General features: G+C 31.0%; 1 protein-coding gene across 1 annotated transcript in view; it reads left to right on the top strand.

Annotated features, from left to right (window-relative positions):
* LOC107447924 (uncharacterized) overlaps window positions 1-20,311 on the top strand; it is a 152,654-nt gene extending 132,343 nt beyond the window's left edge. The window contains exons 5-6 of the mRNA XM_043047865.2: window positions 9,504-9,643; window positions 19,645-20,311. Coding sequence (XP_042903799.1) covers window positions 9,504-9,643; window positions 19,645-19,840 — 336 coding nt within the window. The 3' untranslated portion in view covers window positions 19,841-20,311. The remainder of the gene's footprint in view (window positions 1-9,503; window positions 9,644-19,644) is intronic.
* Window positions 20,312-20,673: the final 362 nt, after the last annotated feature.

Raw genomic sequence — 20,673 nt, forward strand, 5'->3', positions numbered from 1 at the left:
TACACCATTTCTATCTAAACCTATATTTCTCGTTCATTTTACACCTGTACCTAAAAAAGAAGGCATTGGAAAATAAAATATAGTTCCGACTAGAACTGTTTTTATCTCAAAGCGAAGGACCCATAATAGAACATAAACTTAAAGGCAAATCGCAATATCTGTTCTGAAAAAGATACGGTTGCAGTTGCCTTTTTAGGAAGAAATATTTTCCCTCACGTAGGGGAAAAAGGAAAAAAGTGTGGCAGCCATTGCATATAAATGTGTAGCAGGGAAATAGCTTAGGAGAGAAATCGAACAATCGTTTTTGCAGTCAACTGTCGTACTTTGCCTACCATTATTATGCCCTTGTAACTTTCTATGGGAAAGAGACTTTTTATTCCCTGCGTCAGATTGTTTTGTTTCTTTCTTTGTTGCATAAAATGTATCTTCCTTAAAAATATATTTCTTATTTTTATCTGTTGTTAAACACTAGTAAGGATAGAAAGATATTCTAGAATGTTAGGCGTCAAAACTACAGAGATGCCAACTGCTCCGGACAAGCCAAACTTATTAAAAAAACGGTAAATAACTACAAAGTAAATTTTGCAAATACTCGACAACTTTTGTTTGCTTTTTAAAAGGTATAGCATGACGTACGTACGTTAAAGTGGTGAATTATATAAGCCTACGAATTATTTAGAATAAACACACTTTAGAACATTGTCTTTTCTTTTGGTGATCAGTTTTGATATACTGCGCTTTTGTTCCATGGAAAAAGATAATATTCAGAGATGCCAACTGCTCCGGAGACGCCAAAATAATTTTAAAAAAAACTGTAAATAACTGCAATGCAAAGTTTGCCAATATTTGACAATATTTACTTGCTTTTTAAAAGGTACAGCATGACATTAGTATTATAAAGTGGTGACTTATATAAGCCTACGAAATATTTAGAAATAGTGGTGGATAAAAATCTACTGAATTGAATTTATTAAACCAAGAATCACAATTGATAAACTACCACTTTAAAATATATATTTGCTGTCCGGAGCAAGTTGTCATCTCTAATATTTTATTCTTGAATAAATAAGGGTTATAGCTTACCATTCTATGCAAATAATAAATATTAATAAAACGATTTTTTTCTTAGCTTCACATTGTTCTTTTCAATTCTCGATTATATTTGAGTGTGAAAAATTATAACAGCATAAAATATAACGCCGCTTTATCTCGAGTGTGCACAGTTTGCCTTGTTTAGCGAGCTCGAATTAACTCGAGAGAACTAGTAAAGAAGTTATATTTTACTACAAAGCTGCCAACAGCTACGTTTTTTGCAAAATTTTTTTATTGATTGGTACACAATCAAACAGTAAGGCTGTCAGAATTTTAGTTGACTTTGCCAATATTTTATGAGTTTCACCATGAGAGAAATGCAGGGTTACCACCGGCGACTAATAATGCCAAAAAGTGGTGAAAAATAAAATTCAATACTTAGATAAAATACATTAAAAATAGCAACTTTTTTCTCAGCTTACTATTAAAAGAGAGTGAAAAAAATGTTTTTGTTTACAAATATGAATAATTTGAAATGTATATTATAGTGGTTGATACAATTGAATAATTAGAGAGATAATAAATAAACAAAAATGAATTGAGTTTCGCCACTTTTCAAATTCTTAGTTGCCAGTGGCAACTCTGGAAATAGGATAAAGTGGGTTCTTAAATGACCTTTTGAATTATTCACATTTAGTGGCAAGGAAAATAACTTTACATCAAATTTACTAAGAAAGGGTCTATAAAAACTTTAACTTCGCTTCCACTAGAAGAAATTTTGGCAAAAAGAGTAGAAAATTGTCTGTTCTGAAACGANATATATGATTAAACTAACAATAATTAAAGTAAAAGCAAAGTAAGTCTGCCAAATTGGCAACGATCACATTTAAGTTACCGTTTTTTATTTAATTGCAACTTGATTCTGATTTTGTACGAATGCTTTTCTGAATCACACGCTTTTCTGATAAACGCGCGTATCGTTATAGCTAGGGTTTATTAAATCTTCGCGGCCCAGGTGCTTAGCTAGCATAACTAAAGAAGAAGTAGAGGGGTTTATTAAAGATTACAACTTGCTTCGGTCAGCGGATAAATATTTTCGAGTGGTAGTCTCTCATTGTATTCATTTATAGGGTTTAGTAAATTCAATTTATAGGGTTTTTAATCACCTCAACTTTTATATAATTCTAAAGATCATGGATGGCTAACGGCGATTGCATTTCCCTGGAAGATTTTGTTTCCACATTTACTATGAATTCGCCTCGACCAGCCATCGCCGAGATTCGAACCCGGTTGACCTCATTGAAAGGCGAACGCTCTATCCTCTGAGTGATAGCGGCTCTTCTTATGCCTCTTGCCAATATCAGTAAGCCTACTAAGGAAAAGGAACCGATTTTAAGACAGAAGATGCGTTTTTTGTTTTATAGTGGCGCCATCTATGGCCTATAACAGTGGTGGTGAACCTTTATACACCAACGTGCCATTTTTTTCTAAAAAATTGTTCAATGAGGTCATAGACGTGCCGTCAAATAATTTTGACTTCGTGATTATTGTGAAAATAATAATACTAAATACTATCAAATCAGAACTCTTTTTTTACATTGAAAAAAAAAACATTTTGCCATGTCTTAAAACAACTTAAACTAACATCAGTGTGACTTCTGTTGCTGCAGATAAGATGGCAAATAACTTATATTATTAGGTTGTAAGATGTTAGTTTAAGCAGGACTGTAAAATTTTTTTTTGCTAGTTATTTATTGTTGGCTTGTTTTTTATGGTTATTAATTGTTTTTTAAAATTAATTGTTAATTTTTTTTATTAATAATTGTTTATTTTGCTCGGTTTTGTGAATTTTAATTTAATTGTTTCATATACTTCATAGTGTAATAACATTTATGTAATAACAATTCATAGTGTAATAACAATTGTGATCGGTGGCGTGCCCAAAATATTGTGTCTCGTGCCATAAATGGCACGCGTGCCATTGGTTCGCCATCCCTGGTCTATAATATGATTTCAGCAATGCACAAATCATATTCCGATCCGATCATACTCTATTCATCATACCTGCCAACTTTCACTCTTTCCAAAAATGGATTTTCAGAAGGGTTGTAAAACAATAAACGAAAAACAATCTGACTCAAAAATATATTTATATTTTGATACCGTTGAATTCATGCTTTATTATATTTATTATAATTATTATAAGTAGTGGTAGTGAAATTCATTCATAATTATCATTATAATTCAAAAAGTTAATTGGAATAACCTGAGTATTGCTATCACTTTAAACATGAAAATAAAATCTGGAGGGGTTGATAGGTATGTATTCATTCATTCACAGATCGTAATTTTGACCTGAACCAAAGAAAGATTAATCTTCATTTCAGTACCCAAAGAGGTATTGATTTATTTCGAGAACTTGGTAGTCTTTGTGACCCTGATAAATTTAACCTCCACCAGTCATCATTTAATACTCGGAGATTCTTCCCCCGGCGGGATTCGAACTCGCGTTCACATAAACATGAGTCCAACGTTCTACCATCCGCGCTATCCCGGCCCTTTCTCAAAAGAATAATTACATTATTTACTGAATTTCAAATGAAAATTATGAAACATTTTTGATTCTCTTATTTGCTTTTCGTACTTACTGTTGCCATATCTTCAAAGTGAAAATAAAAATTCTTATTCTTTGCCTAAAAAAACTTTTATCACTAGATAAAAGCATTCTTGAAAAAAAATTTTATGCATTTTTCAGTAAGCTGTTTTTTTTTCTTTTTTTCCTATTCGACGACAAGAATAAGACATAAACTCAGAGACAACGCGAAATATCTGTTTGCATAAAGATATGGTTGCAATTTCTGTTTTTTGTAAGATATATATTTCCCCTGCGTTAAAAGAATATGTATGGCAACAGAGATATTTTTGCGTCTATATGTGTTCCAAAGGAGCACCTTTTATGGAAAATGGAGCAATCGTTTTGAAGTCAAACGTCGTATTTTGTTCAACTTTATTGCGGCTTAAGCGGTATCTTTATAGTAAAGAGAAAACGTTTATTTCCTGTCTCTTAACGATATTTATTTCTTCTTTTGAAAAATATACAGCATCTTCATATGTTTTATAGATAGTCTCATACATTGTCGTTTTTTTTTTTTTTTTTTGACTTAAAGGTAAAGTCTTGATAAAAGGAGATAAGGAAAACTTTTAACAGTTTACCTGCCGGTCTCTTATTTTGCATTAACGGAAAAAAGTCTCTTTTGTGAAAAACATGGAAGCAGGTTTGCATATAAATTAAATGGATATTTTTTGCAGCAAGCTTATATACATATATATATTTAAAAAAAGCAACAATTGTACGACTTCAGAAAAGATATATGCAGAGAGGCCAACTTGCCCAACCCCTTCTGTAACTGAAAGCCTCCACACGATTTTTTGTAGGTTATCCGATCAAACCACTGTGAGGGTGCGCCACTAACCGATTCTAGTTTGTCGTATTCTAGGAGATATTAAATATTTTTGAAATTGTAGTATGAGGATAAACCTATTAGTGAAAGAACAATTTAATATAAAATCTATTAAAATTTAGAAAGTGGTAGCAAATATATGTATAAATTTTTTTTTAATTTTTGAATATAATTGGTTTGCTTTATTTACTTGTCAACTACTGCGGATTTAATTCTCAAATACATATGATAAATTTTTCTCAATTGCTTTTAAAATAGCATCAATTACGTCTTTCATTTCTCAAAAATCAAATATTGTACAGTCCGCAAAAAAAAAAGATATCACCCTGAATAACTTTCGTTCTAATGATCGGATTTTCACGAACTAAGTGTCAATCTTAATGGTTCCTGGGGGTGACCTCAAATATGCTAATTAATTAGTGCTANTTGACTTTTGTATGGCTACCACAATGTTTGCCAAATCAATGTATTTTACCTTACTGTATGCAATTTAATGATGAATGGGATAGGGGACGCTTCGCGGCCAGGTGCCCAGTTTATTTAAATAAAGCAAGCAAAGCTTTTAAAATAGAATTTGGGCACAAGTGGCTCGCTTTTTTAAATAATCTTCGCAGACTACTTATAAGAAACCGTGTGGAGGCTTTCTGATGTAGGAGGTGATGACTTGCCTCGCTGTGTAAAAGAAAATTTCCTACTGGTAACGAAATTCAAGTTATTTTTAGTTTAGTATTTTTCATTCTAAGTAATTTTTTTCCACCAATACGTATTGAAAATTCCAAGTACCGAATGAAATGCAGCTTCATTGCATTTATTTAGTGGTTACTTTTTTAAGGAGTAGGCGTAGTTATCCTTCTGGCAGATCTCTTCTGCAGACAGAAAATGTCGGAAAGGCAAGCAGTATTGTCGTTCGATAAAAGTGAAATGTTAAGAACGTTGGTTAACGGAATTATTATTTAACTTTTGCATTAAATAATGCTGAGAGCTAGAACTCCCGGGGTGACAGTTCTGTTTAGGTAGTGATGGGAGAAATGCTTTAAAGTAAACTTACTTAACCAAGAATCAAACATTAAAGGGCAAATAAAGGGTTTTATAGGAACATTTGAATCATTTACATGTAGTTATATATATAATGTAGAGAAATCCTTTAAATTTAATTTTTAAAATAAAGAATTATACATTAAAACCTAACTTTAGTTATCACTTGAAAGAAATTCTCCCCAAAAGCGTAGATAGTTGGCAGTCATGTATACTACCATCACCTCTTACATCAGAAAGCCTCCACACGGCTTCTTATAAGTAGTCTGCGCAGATTATTTAAAATGCGAACCACTTGTGTGCACGAATCCAAATTCTATTTCAAAAGTACTTGAGAGTAATTTATCCTATATATTTGAGAATTGAATCTGTAGTGGTTGACAAGTAAATAAAACAAACCAATTATATTCATAAATGAAACAAATTGTAGACATATATTTGCTACCTCTTTCTAATTTTTAATAGATTTCATATTAAATGGCTCTTTCACTAATGTGTTTACCTTCATTGTGGTCTGATTGGACTACCTGCAAAAAACCGTGTGGAGGCTTTCAGTTATAGGAGGCGTTGGCATTCCGGTAAAGAAATATAACAAGAAACCGATCCAACCATTTATTGGTTTTATTCCAATTATTGCATTCTAAATGACTAAATTTATAAAAACTAAATTTTGAAAAACCTTTTTAAGTAGGAACCTTTGAATTGTAAGATTTATATTAGAGAAGCCCAAGCCGCATTTACACAGTGCTTTTAAATTACATTTCTAGATTCCGCATAAAGCCAATTCTAATTCCGCTCTCCTCTTAAAGCCATGAAATCTGGAACGGTGTATGTGATGGTTAAACTGGGCTTACATTTCACCGTAACACCGACCTATTTATATTCATAAAGGATCTCCCGCTAGAACGATTGGCTCGGCTATTTGGCGATCTTCTATTGATCCTAGACAACATATAACGCAACAGCAAAGGATTAATAGCTGACAACTACAATATGATTTGGGAATAGAGGGTATATTTTAGTAACTCTTATTCTGCGGATTCTGAATCGAGTGCTCATTATTTACAGGTGTATGAATTAAATATGGAAGGTGCAAGGAGTATAATGTATTTGAACTTGTTTCTCTCTTGATAGTTAAATATATTGCCGAAATATTTTAGTTTGATAGTTTCATTTTATGAATTATAGTTAATTATATTATAAGAATCATAAATAATGTTTAGGGCAACGTTTTCAAAGCTTAAAGGTAATAAGTTATAGGTAATATAATGGTAAAATATAAGGGTAAGTAGTTTTTGGCGTTTATGCAAAAGCCATTTTGTATAAGAGTTTAGTTTATAAAAAAAATTATAAATAAACAATTTAAACTTTTTTGCCCTTAGACATTATGAATATAAAGTAGGGCATACCTATATTAACGATCCATAAAAGTACCAGTATAAAATTTTTTTAATGAATATGAAGTAGCACAGTAATCATTTGAAATGTTGAATTTTTATTTTTAGAAGAAAAGCTTAAAGTGTTACCATAAATGTTCGAAATGACGTCTTCTATTGTGAATGCCAAAGCGTGTTTGTTTTTCGAGATTTTCGTCGCCAATAGCGCGTGACGTAAATAAAGTATCTACTTACCTTTTCCAAATCGTCAAAAACTAATCAGATCAGTACTGAAGTTGAAATTAAGTGCTGCAATGCTCTCTTTAAGATTTGCAATCATGTGTGTTCTAACCACATAAACTACATTTTCTGGAAACAGCATGGGGAAAAATTAGTCGTTGATAAAACTGAAGACCTAGGGGATCAAGGTTTCTGAGAAAAGTCAGGGTAATCGCATCAATATGACTCCAACAATAGTATATGTTGTTCCTGGTAGCCTTGTTTTCTGGTTATCTTGTTCTTGCAATCTTGAACAACAAACGATTCACAGATGAATTATCGGAACTCAAAAACACCAGAATTGGTTGAAAAAAATCTGGAAGAAATGAACAGATTCACTTAACTGGATGAAATTGAAATGTAAAGAATTTTTAATATCTAATGCATTGTTAATGTTTGATTTGTTTTACAATCAAAAAATTATGAACAAAGAACTATTAACTGAGAATTAAGAACTCTGCAATGTCGATCTTTCACATCATTGTGCACTTCGAACAACAATTGGTACGTATAAATGATATACCAACATTGCTTTCATGTCTCATTTTTAATTTAGTTATAACCAGTAGTTGGTCTACAAGTCCATCAGGATGGTAGTTAAAAGGATCCTTTAATGCTCCTTCTTTCAGGACGTTACTCGTAAAAGCGGCATTCAGCCCTGGTATGACCATGTTCCTGAGGGTCCTAGACATTGAACGGTGGCAAACGGCTTTCCTTTGGCCGCGTTTGTTCCGGCAGCTCTATTCACAGAGTTCAATTTGCTCACAAATATTGTTATCTTCAGTGTAACAACCAGGAAGAAGTAGGCATATCTCACTTTGCTTCCTGTATCTTTTCTACTGTTCCTACTTCCTCTTCTTACTGTTCCTTTATGGAAGCGTTATTAAAATGCCAGATATCAGTCTATTGATTAACTGAAGTCTCCCCCCCTCTGCATTATTGCAAATTTTGACGTATGCTATAACGTGATACCGAAAATAAAAAGAAAGCTTAGACGTGAATGAGTTTAAACTCACTATAAAAATAATATTGAGCTGTCGAAAAAGAATGTGACATAATCTCGTAATGTATAGGTATCGAAGGTGTTTGAAGCGCTGGTCTTCGATTTCAGAAATCCTGAAGAACTATATCGCCGCCAGAAGATTGTAACTCGGTGACATTTGTTTGCACGCTAGGGATGCATTATAATATCATATATTAAATCATTTGATATGATAAATATTTTACGACCCATGAAAAAATACTTCTGTCTTTAGAACATAATTATTTAAGAGGAAGCCTTACCACGGGAGCAATCTTTCGTTGCAAATTCTTTTTCCCCTCCATTGCTGATTTAAAATTTGAAGGAAAGAAAAAAGGGAGTCCAGACAAACCTAGAGTAAACTTTGAAGTTTCAATTGCTGAAAAAAAAATTAAATCTAAAAATGCAAACAAATTATTGGAAGAGAACTTCTCCATTACATAATTAAGTGTTATTTTTTCATGATTTATTTTCGTTTTGATGTTTCAAAAATGTCTTTCTAGTATTAGAAACACCATGGCATACTCTAGGATTGTCTGGATTCACTTTTTCTGTAATTTTTAATTAGTTACGGAGCTGAACGAAAATTTGTGGCGAAAAGATTCTCCCGTGGTATGAAATTCTCTTAACTAATAAATATTGAATTTCAGAACAATACTTTGTCCTACCATAACCCTTTAACGAGCTTATTATTTTCAAGAACACGGTCATAAATGTACATATTTTTTTATTCAAGAAAATTATGTAAAAAAAAGGTGCAAGTACAAGATATGTGTTCATTTTTAATTTTAGGAATTTTTTTAGCTTGAAATTTAGAACTCCATATGTCCATGTAGCTCTGACTCCATAATGTGCACAAAAAATATTTTATCACAACAGAAACCACGTGCTTCCCCAAAGTAGCTGAGTTAAAAGTATTAATTACATATATTTGTATAGTGCTGAAATCCAGTTTAAAATATACTATATCCAGTTACATTAAAAAAACTCTGGTGCAGCCATCTAGTGTGTAAAATAAGAAATTAAAAAAATTCCAGGAGCAAGAGAGGGATTCATTCAAACCTTTTTGGTGCATTACTTTTGAACGCTCTAGCCCGGAAATATCACGAACACGAGAAATAAGAAACGAAAGTTCACCTGTGATTTTGACGGGGGAAGAGGTTAAATCAAATGTTTATTTGTATATTTACTTATTATTAGATTTATTTATCATTATGGAAGAGGATTCAAATCAAATGTTTATTTATTTATTAATTTTGTTTATTGTCAAATGATGCTTAATTAGTTGTCCTATTTTAGGTGCGAGAAGCAAACAGTGCCTACCTAGAAAACAACACTCATCTGACAGTTCACATTGAGTGGTTGGAATCTGTTCTTCTCTTTAGCGCCCTCTACCATAAATATGATGACGTGTGCAGAATACACGGACACCAGATGAAGTGAGTTTTCTTTCTTACACTCATGCATAGCTTCTCTGAATTCTAAATGTACTTTGGTAGATAAAAATTACTTAATATCATTTTTGTTTCTTCAATCTTTCCTTTCCTCTTTCGATTCGTTGGGACGGACTTGATAATTTAGACCAAAGATTCCCACTGCTCCGGATTCGACTAAATATTTTTTTTTTAAAAAACAGTATAAAAAACTACAAATTAAATTTGCGAAAATTCAGCAAGTTTGGAAAACATATTATAATTAGGTGGTCGTATACATAATCAGCCTGGGCCTAACATCAATTCGCTTCGATTCTTTTAAAAGTTTTCAAAATAAATCTAAAATCTGCAGATTTTAATTTCCAGTTCCCTACCTTTTTTTTTAATTTTTTTAAAGTATTTTGTGAAATCCGGAGCAGCTGTTATCTCTAAATGTAATAACTAATTTGCAACGACAGTCAGTATGAAATGTTCTCAATCAAGGTACAAAACAAAACTATTTCTGGTGTGGGGGCAGACATGCCAACTTGCTCTGCGTTGTGAAAATATATTTTCTAGTGGTAAAGAAATTTAAGTTATTTTCAGTTAAGTATTTTTAATTGTGAGTACTTTTTTCACCAGTACATTCAAATTCTAAGTGTCATATAGAATGCAACTTTATTGCAGTTATAACACTTTGAAATAGTGGGCTTAAATTACCTTATTCTACAAGTTTTGCTATTCAATTCGCTACCAATTTATTTCAATTTTTGCAGAAAGTGAAGCAGTTGGCATCCCTAGAGATTCTTTACAGCACTACTTAGCTCTAAGTATACACTATATGGTTACACTTTGAACTAACAGTGATTAAAATAAAAGCACAATAAGACTGTCAATTAAGCGATGCCTACATTTTAGTTACCACTTTTTATATATTTTTTTTAAAATCTTGATTCCGTGTTACTCGCCCGTCCCCAAAAAGTTTAACCGTTTAAATGGCACTGCACCATTTTTGGAAAATGTCTAACAAGGGAAACTAGGGAAGTGTGACTCGCCAATTTTGAAATAAACTAGTGGGATGTATGCCTTATGAGGAATAATTTTAGGGGGCAACATTCGTTTCGGCCCATAGAAGGTTGTGTGGGAGATAAAAAATAATTCAATGTATAGAAAAATCGGTATTTTATTACTTCAATGCAGACTATTAGTTATTGTAATTGTCTCATAATCCAATTAATTTGTAATTAATTGGATAATTAATTAATTTGCTTGTTGATAAATTAATCAAAAAATTAATTAATCATTGATTAATTAATCAATCAAAAAATTAATTAATTAATTGTTAATTAATTGTTAATTAATTAATTGATTTGCAATTACATACTCCAATTAATTTGGAAAGTTTTTTGGAAAAAAAATTTAAAAAATTTAATGTCATTTTTTTTTTTAAATTGACCTAACAGGTTTTTCTGAAAAACTACAGATATATAAAATTTTTGAAATCAATTTTGACAATAAATATGCATTATACCGTACGTGAAAGTATCACAAAATTAATTGGAGTATGAGACAATTACAATAACTAATAGTCTGCATTAAAGTAATAAAATACGATTTTTCTATATATTGAATTATTTTTTATCTCTCACAGAACCTTCTATGGGCCGAAACGAATGTTTCCCCTTAAAATTATTCCTCATAAGGCATACATCCCACTAGTTTATTTCAAAATTGACGAGTCACACTTCCCTAGTTTCCCTTGTAAGATCGGTCTCTCAATTAATTTGCTCTTGGCACTTGAAAACACTATTCTTAAGAAAACTGATTATTCCTATCCCATAAAATCTATTGGTTATATAAAATTATATATTTTGTGATATATATCTTTTCTGTAATCAAACAGCTGTATATTTTAACAAAAATTAGTAACCAGTTTAACAGAATTTATATGGAAACCTACTACCAAGTTTTCTATAAAGTCACTTTTTCCATTAGCGCAAAATAATTGTCCGGTAGGAAAATTGTTTAGAGGACGATACTTAATAATAGCAGAGACGTAGAACGTTTTTTTCTTGATATTTGAGTTTTGAAAGTTGTTGAGCTCTCTTTACTATGCCTTGTTTAATTTAGGATTGTCTATGCCAGGATTAATTTCCCTAAGCTTTGTTTTGCAATAGATTCAGAACTTAATGTAAATTCCCTCGAAAGGTATATTTTCTGCCGCAACTTTTCAAATAACCATTAGAGTTCCAGTCGAGTTCAATTATTCAGGAATTTATCACAGAAACGAAACTTTCTCTTCAACCTTTGTACGATTTGTATAGTACTTGAATCATTAATCATTTAATGATGAAGCTGTACCGCAGTTGACTATTCAAACAATACCCAACAAGAAAAGCTTTGTATGGTTAATAGATAGTGCGACTGAAGTTTCGTTTCGAAACTTCATTTGGACATTTTCATTTCGAGGTTTTCATAAATTTCATTCGTAATATATTTAAATTTGCTATGTACAGTTTAATTTTTGAATTAAAGAATTACCATACTTTTGTTTCCAACGTTTCTTTATTTTCTTATGTAGTTTTGTTTCTTTTTTCTTTTTTTCTTTTTGAAAATTGTGACTGCCACTGAATATTTGAAAATTAGATTTCAATTTAGTTATGTAGAATGCGCAAAATAAATAAATAAACGTTCCACACTGAATAACTTTTGATCAATAGATTATATCTTCCNATTCTCGCAAATAAATATGTGTGTATATGCTACCACCTCAGAAGAAAAAAAAAAAAACATTCTTGACTTCTTTCACATTCTTTCTATTTCAATTAAATTTTAGTGACTTTTTTGTATTAATACTTTCCGAACACAAAAAAATACTGAATTACTGATATACATTCCTTTAAATCGAAGTTCATAATAACATGAACAATACCTAGTGCTTAGCTTCATTTAAAATACTTCTATTATACTAGTATGCAACTTTTTTTGAGAGATGAGAGAATTGGCGAGTTTCTAGTCTTCAAGAATTGTAGCAGGATTCGAAGGTATTAAAATACGCCAATGCCAATCTCATTGAGTAACCCCTAAGCTTTCTCGAAGTTCTTCCTCCCTCTCTGCGCCTGAACATCATTAACAACAGGTGTGTTCTTAGGGGGGGGACTGTCTTGAGTAGTACAATGGGTTATCTTTTGGGCCAGAGAGGGCATCCCCCAATTATTCAGGAATTTATCACAGAAACGAAACTTTCTCTTCAACCTTTGTACGATTTGTATAGTACTTGAATCATTAATCATTTAATGATGAAGCTGTACCGCAGTTGACTATTCAAACAATACCCAACAAGAAAAGCTTTGTATGGTTAATAGATAGTGCGACTGAAGTTTCGTTTCGAAACTTCATTTGGACATTTTCATTTCGAGGTTTTCATAAATTTCATTCGTAATATATTTAAATTTGCTATGTACAGTTTAATTTTTGAATTAAAGAATTACCATACTTTTGTTTCCAACGTTTCTTTATTTTCTTATGTAGTTTTGTTTCTTTTTTCTTTTTTTCTTTTTGAAAATTGTGACTGCCACTGAATATTTGAAAATTAGATTTCAATTTAGTTATGTAGAATGCGCAAAATAAATAAATAAACGTTCCACACTGAATAACTTTTGATCAATAGATTGTATCTTCCCATTCCAAACTTTAGACCGGTCTTCTGACTAAATTTTCATATATTTCTCAAATTTATGGCCATATTTCTCAAATTGTGGCTTCCTCATATATTTTAGGGGAGTATCAGCAATCGAAATTCATAAAAAATAAGACATGTTTATTCAAAGAAAATACGTTTTAGTGCCTGATTTCGTAACTTAAAACATCGTCTGCAGAAATTGTTAGCATATTTGAGGTCACAGCCTCGAACCATTAAGATTGAGTTGTAGAACGTGAACATATCTTAAATCTTGTTTCCATTTTTTTTTCTTTCATTCTCATGTTCAGTTTTTGTGCATAAGTCAAACTGAATATTATCGAAAAATTGACATGCCCAGTCGAACAATTCTTCAGGTGTTGCTATATTTTGTGTTTGCAAACTACTCTTTCTTGCTTCCCTCTTCACTGTACCACCAATACCATTGCATGCCCCTTTGCCATGTTTGACTTCTGCACAAAAACTGAACATGAGAATGAAAAAAGAAAATTGGAAACATGATTTAAGAAAGCTTCAACAATTAATGGAACTAGAGAATACCATACTTATTTAGTTGAAAATTTTGAAACTTTCAAATGTATTCTCAAATATATTCTTCTAGCTCCAAGTTTGAACTCGAAAAATTATGTAAATAAATTATAAATAATTAATTATTCATAATATTATTCACCTAAAATTATAAATTATATATTTATTATTTTATATAATGTTTGTTATTTTGTGAAACTTTAGTTGAGGTTTTTAAATTCCCTCCAAATTAACTGATACAGCGCAATTTAGCGATCAGCGGAGTGGAGTGGTATTGCGCGCCACGGTGCAGCGTTTTGCAAAAAAAGGAATATATGGAATTGCAATCCATTTTTTTTAAAGCCATTTTGTTCAGAATAAAATTTACTTTAAAATGGGTTTTGTTTGAACTTTGTACGAAATTAACAACATTTTTGTTTTTCATTTTACAACTTAATTTTGCAAAAAAAATTAAATTTTTTAAACATTTGTTTTATTATAATTATTTTATCAAAAACTTCAATTATTTCCGCGTAAAATGAGAAACATTTTTTTAAAAATCCATTCATTCTATCCTTAGATTTTTATTTTTTAATTAAAAAGAGCTTTAAAATTTAATTGTTAATATATTGTAAAATAAATTAAATAAAAAAAATCGTTTCGGGCTATTGTTTTGTATAATATATACTTTTTAAAAAACAACAGAAAATGTAAAAATTATAAAAATTATAATATCAAATTTTGGGTGTTACCGCTATGTAAATTTTGACTCAATAGTATAAGGACTTAATGTGTAGGTGTCGATTAAGTTTTATAAATATTTCTTTTTTTCTGTATCGATTTAAAATTAGTTTTCATGTTGTTTTTTATTTGTTTACTAAGCTTATCTTTTAAATCTAGAATAAACTTTATACGGATTTTTCTTTTTTAAAGAAAAAAAGAACTTAAAGTCATCAGTTGGCCTGAATGCAAGTAAATTAGTTTAGGTGACCCTTACGCAATCTATTTTTTTATATTTTATATCCGTCGTTGAGCAATCGACCCAATTTTAGGTTCACGACTACTAATGTTCAACTCCGTAGCCTTGTAATTTTGAACCAATCCAGAAGACAAGGAAACTCAAGGATCAGTACCCCCTGAGGTATTAATTTGTTATGGGAACATGGCGGACTTTGTAACTCGACAGATTTAACGTACACCAGTCAAAATTTACTACACGGGGTGTCTTCGGCCGACCTGGGATCGAACCCATGAACTCTTGGATGTGGGCCCAGTGCCCTACCGACCAGGCTAATGACGACAACTACATCTGTAGCACAAGATACCCAGAAATCTGCGGATACATCGCCTCCTGTAACTGAAAGCCTCCACACGGTTTTTTATAGGTAGTCCGATCCGACCACTGCGAAGGATATGCACATTCCGAACGAATCACTTAATATAAAATCTAGTTAAAATAAGAAAGTGGTAGCAAGTATATGACTAAAAATTTGTTTTACTTATGAATATTATTGGTTTGCCTTATTCACTTGTCAATCACTACAGATTCAATTCTTAAATATATATGATGAATTTTTCTCAAATACTTTTATAAAAGGTTTTGGGTTCATGCGCACAACTGGTTCACTTTTTAAATAGTCTGCGCGGACTACTTATGAAAGACCGTGTGAAGGCTTTTTGATGTAGGAGGTGATCAGGGCTAAAGAGAATACAAGGGCTAGTTCACTTCGCTCTTAGAGATGAAGCTACGATTTCCCTCCTCATGACGTCACTGTGTCTACAGATCTCGGAGATCGCAAGNACTACAGATTCAATTCTTAAATATATATGATGAATTTTTCTCAAATACTTTTTTAAAAGGTTTTGGGTTCATGCGCACAACTGGTTCACTTTTTAAATAGTCTGCGCGGACTACTTATGAAAGACCGTGAGGAGGCTTTTTGATGTATGAGGTGATGGCCTGGCACGAATAAAATCTCCAGCAAAGAGAGAATGGAGAATGGAAATGTTAGGCTCAAAGGGGAGTGTTACATAATTGAGATTGGTACTTTTAAAATTGGTACTTTTATGAGATAAATTCATCCAATTAAACAATAATAAAATGCATTTTTCAAAATGAAACGTTGTTACAATTTTAACTCAAAATTCTTAATTTATTTAAAACACCAACTCAATGCTGAGCATTTAGAATACTCTGTGCAGAAAAAACATACTAAATAAATAATAAATAGTAAGAAATACTTCACTAAATGAATATCGCCTTCATCTCAACAAGTCCTTCCTAATTAGGTAATATGATTTGCCTAATTTAATTTATGGATTTTAAATAAATAATAATGCATATTTAATTAAAGGAAACAGTTACATTTTGCTATAAAAATATAACACTGAAGCCTAAGCGAATTGTTGTTAATTTAATACTTTTCACAGAGCGTTTCTAATTATTGCTGACGTAAGTCTCTAATTTAATTATGAATTAATTACATTTTGTTTTGAAGCTATCTGAGTAAAATTTAAAGTACTAAATTGCAGTCTATAATAATGTCTTGAAGGGTTATGTTACAGGCAACTAATGATACAATTATAGTTTGTTTTCCATTTAATGCTTTAGATATTGAAACATCAATTATTCATTTTTGTAGTTTTTAGTTTTGTTAAATATTTTTCTGTGTTTAAAAAAAAACTGTGTGTAAAGTTGCGACATTAAATGACGTGTTTTAAAATTTCAGAATTGTAAAAAAAAAAGTTCACAATTTAATTAGAGGAAAAAATAATTTAATTTTTAAAAAAGGAAAATTTGCAAAAGGAAAAAACGAACCACCCTGAATTTTGATCTAATTATCAGAACTTAACGTTCTTGGATTCAAACTTTATGTATGGAAGGGGTGACGTCATAACTGCTAATTAAATAGTTCAAACGATATTTTAAGATACAAAATCAGACACAAAAAACGTACTTTCTCTGAATAAGCATAAATTTTTTTTGTTGAATTCGGATTTCTGATCCCCCCAAAAATTAAGGGGGTAGCCGTTATCTGAGAAGTGTGGTCCCAATAGTTAGGCCAGATGAGCCTCCGCACGGTTTTTTGTAGGTAGTCCGATCGGACCACTATGAAGGGAAACCAATTAGTGAAAGAGCCATTTAATATGAAATCTTTTAAAAATTAGAAAGTGGTAGCAAATATATGTCTGTTTTTTTTTTTTTTTTTTAATTTATGAATATAATTGGTTTGTTTTATTTACTTGTCAGCCACTACAGATTCAAATCTCAAATATCTATGATAAATTTCTTTCAAGTGTTTTTAAAATAGAATTTGGATTCATGCTCACAAGTGGTTCGCTTTTTAAATAATATGCGCAGACTACTTATAAGAAACCGCGTGAAGGCTTACTGATGTTGGAGGTGATGGGCGAGTGGTCCAAAGACTGGACCCTTTAATGTTAATTTTATTTCTTGCGTATTTCACCATATCTCGAGAAATGTTTGCGTAAATTAAAAGATTTTGGCACACAATTAGAAAATTCTTTTTGCCAAAGATAATTCCATACGAAAAATAACTTTTAATATATATTTATTACTAGTGTGATGCGCCCCCTGTTCGCTAACGCTCACCAACCCCCGAAAATTGCTACGCAATGATATATGGTTTGCTTCGCAAACCAAGCTCACCTCGCTCGCTACTAGCTTAGGTACATTGCAAATGCACAAAATTCTAAGAATTCAAAACAATAATTCAAATGCATTTAAGAACTTTTTTTTTAAAAAAAATTACATCTTTTTAGTAAATACTAAGTCATTAAAATAAATTTGAATTCAAATAAATGATATGTAATTCGTTAAACCTGTTAGAAATGTGCCATAGTATAAAATCTTAAGATAAAATTTTTAAAACTGATATCTCTTTGAAAAGGTTAAAATTTTCGCTATAATTAAGTCTATTAAAAATTTAAATTAATGAATTACAATGGAAAAACCTGCATAAACAAAACATTGAATTTCGGAAGAAATCTCATTTGGTGAGAATGCTCTCTCTTGTCAAAAAATACAAAATAAACTGACCTCAAATAAAACTCAAAGAACTTCGAATCAAATAATTAAGGAAACTACTATCACGTTTAATATAAAAGGAAGATTTATTAACTAAACAATAAGATTACAGCATCGCAGTTCCGAAAAACAAATCTCACACTCACTCAAAACAACAATTTACATTCTAATTAATCACCATAGCAACCACAAAACTCTTCTCGTTACCATCTATAAACTGATATATAATAAATAAATTATTTAACAAAAAATACGATGTGCATAAACACAGAATATTTTACACTCTGATTATTTCAGTTTCCGTTTTTAAAAGCGCTATATGTTGAGCCACCTCAACTAGATTCGGCATGTGACATTTTTAGCGGCAAACATAAGTTGATTTTCTAGCGTTGCCATTCGGGGAGTTGTAATGAGCCTTTCTTTTGTCGCCGTGTAAGAGAAATATATATATATATATAGATTTATTTTAGATAATAATAGTCAAAACAACATTTGAATTATAAAGTATAAAATTTTTGATATCATTCTAAATAATGTAATTTCAGATGGCAAAATGCAAAATTTGAGTGAGATCGGTCGAATAGTTCCTCAAAAATCTAATTTTAAAAATGCCTTACTTCTAATATGCAATTTCCAAGGAACTAATTATTCAACCGATTTCGATTGCGGATGGGTCCCTATATTTTTTTATTACTATACATTTCAGAATAAAACTTTAAAAGATTGTTTAAAATTTTTTTTAAATGCAGCCAAAAAAATTAAAACTTAGTAATTTAAGTCAAGAGATCTAGTTTAAATTAATATAATTGAAAAAAAAATTATTAAAAAAAAAGTATTTAGTTATTCAAAAAAATTTTTTCATGTTTTTTCAGATATGCCATATTGTGGTAAAAATTTTTCTGTTGGTAGAAAAATTTATGTTTTTATGTATCAGTCACGATTTAAATATCTCAGGTAAAGTCATTTTTCTCCTCTTTACTCAAACTTTTCATTGCCGCAGCTTTTTTTTACCGGTGGGTAAACTTTTCATTACCATTTTTTTTTACCTTAGCTTAACAGCCTACCCAATTCTTAGTTTACGACTACCAATGTTCAACTCTGCAGCCTTGTAATTTTGAACCCAATCCAGAAGACAAGGAAACTCCTAGATCAAGTATTGCGAGAAATATGCCTCCTTATTGGGAGAAATATGCCTCATTAGGGTTTAACGCTGGTTTGTAAATTATATTGCAGAAGTTCTATTCCTGGGGAAGGGGAGTTGGGAGATTTTGCTCTGTCATTTAGCTTGTCTTTTAGTTCACGAAAGTTCTTCGCTGCGTAGTTACTTCAGAATATCATCGGAGCCCTACAGTGCGTTCGCAAAATCTACGAAAGTAAATGACCAGAATATTAGAAAAAGTTGAATAGTTCCAAAATCTCTTTATTAACTTTTTCTATTGTATTATTTTTAGGATAAATACTAGCATTTCACTGTGAATAAATTACCTTTATTAAGAATATAAATCACCTTAAATTTAATACTCTTTTCCCCCTACTATTAAGTGCAGTGGAAAAGTTAAATTATATCAATCTCTTTCTCTCTCTCTCTTTTTTTTTTCTTTTTTCTTAACAGATAACTTGTTTCATACACAGATTCACCGTATCTTTAAAACACGTGATATTAAAACTTTTTATGTTAAATTTTCATTTTTTTAATATTGCGTTTGACTATAAGTGATTAATAAAATGTCTTAGACGGTGTATTCTAGGTCTAACGTTTTGCTTTTATTTCAGGCGTGAAATCACGGCACTTCAAGTAGAGAACTACAGCTTGGAGAGGCAGCTTTTCAGCTATCAAAAATCCTTAGCAATTTCCCAGTCTCGAACGCCGCAACATACCGGAGAACTAGACGAAGAATACTACAATGACCACTACTATGAAAGGAGCTTAAACAAGGAGCAAAGCTTCTCGGAATCTGAATATGTGTGAGAACATACGGGTGAAAACACTCTGCCTTCTTCACAAGGACAGAGTGCCACAAACTTCCACTAGGTGGCGCTTCTGGTGGAATGGGGGAAAGCAGAGTAGAAGGCCATCTCTTCAGGAGGGGTAACCGAGAAGAAAAACCACCTTAAAATCATTTAGGTTTTTATGAATGACGTAAATAGAAATGAAAGCTATAACTTCAGGGCAGTCACTAGAAAGACCTATGTTAAAAGCTTTAGTAATAAACGCTTTAATTATATTCAGAATTCAAACGCTTTAAAAGCAATCATCCTCTTTTAAAAGATATATTTGACACTCATATTTGGATATTATTGTTTTTTTTTTAATTTTTCAATCTATTTTATTTATTCTTTTTAATATCTTGCTCTAATAATTCCTATCTGTGTGCAAATTTGACGTAAATTTTGTATATGCTGAAAATACAAAAAATTAATAACATTAGTAAAAAATAAAGATTTGAATGAACTAAAACACATACTAAAAACCATATCAAGATTTGATAAACAAAAATGTGTTTTGTAATAGCAATATAAAGTATTTCAAACATTTTTAACTGAATTGTAAGACTTTCACAAGGCTCATTGCATTTTATAGATTTATAAAAATTTTCGTTGATGAAAAGATTTTTCTTATATTTTTAGTAGTATTAAAAATTTATTTTAATATTATTCGCTACTTCTAACGTCGTTTCGCAATTTACGAGTATATAAAATTAAATTATTAAATATCCTGCAATTAAAAATCTAGCTAACCATAGCGAAGCTTATTGTGATTTTTTGAATTAATTCTGCTGTGAAATTAATCTGAATTTAATT

The sequence above is a fragment of the Parasteatoda tepidariorum genome, chromosome 6, assembly GCF_043381705.1.
Source record: "Parasteatoda tepidariorum isolate YZ-2023 chromosome 6, CAS_Ptep_4.0, whole genome shotgun sequence".
NCBI classification, from domain to species: Eukaryota; Metazoa; Arthropoda; class Arachnida; order Araneae; family Theridiidae; genus Parasteatoda; species Parasteatoda tepidariorum.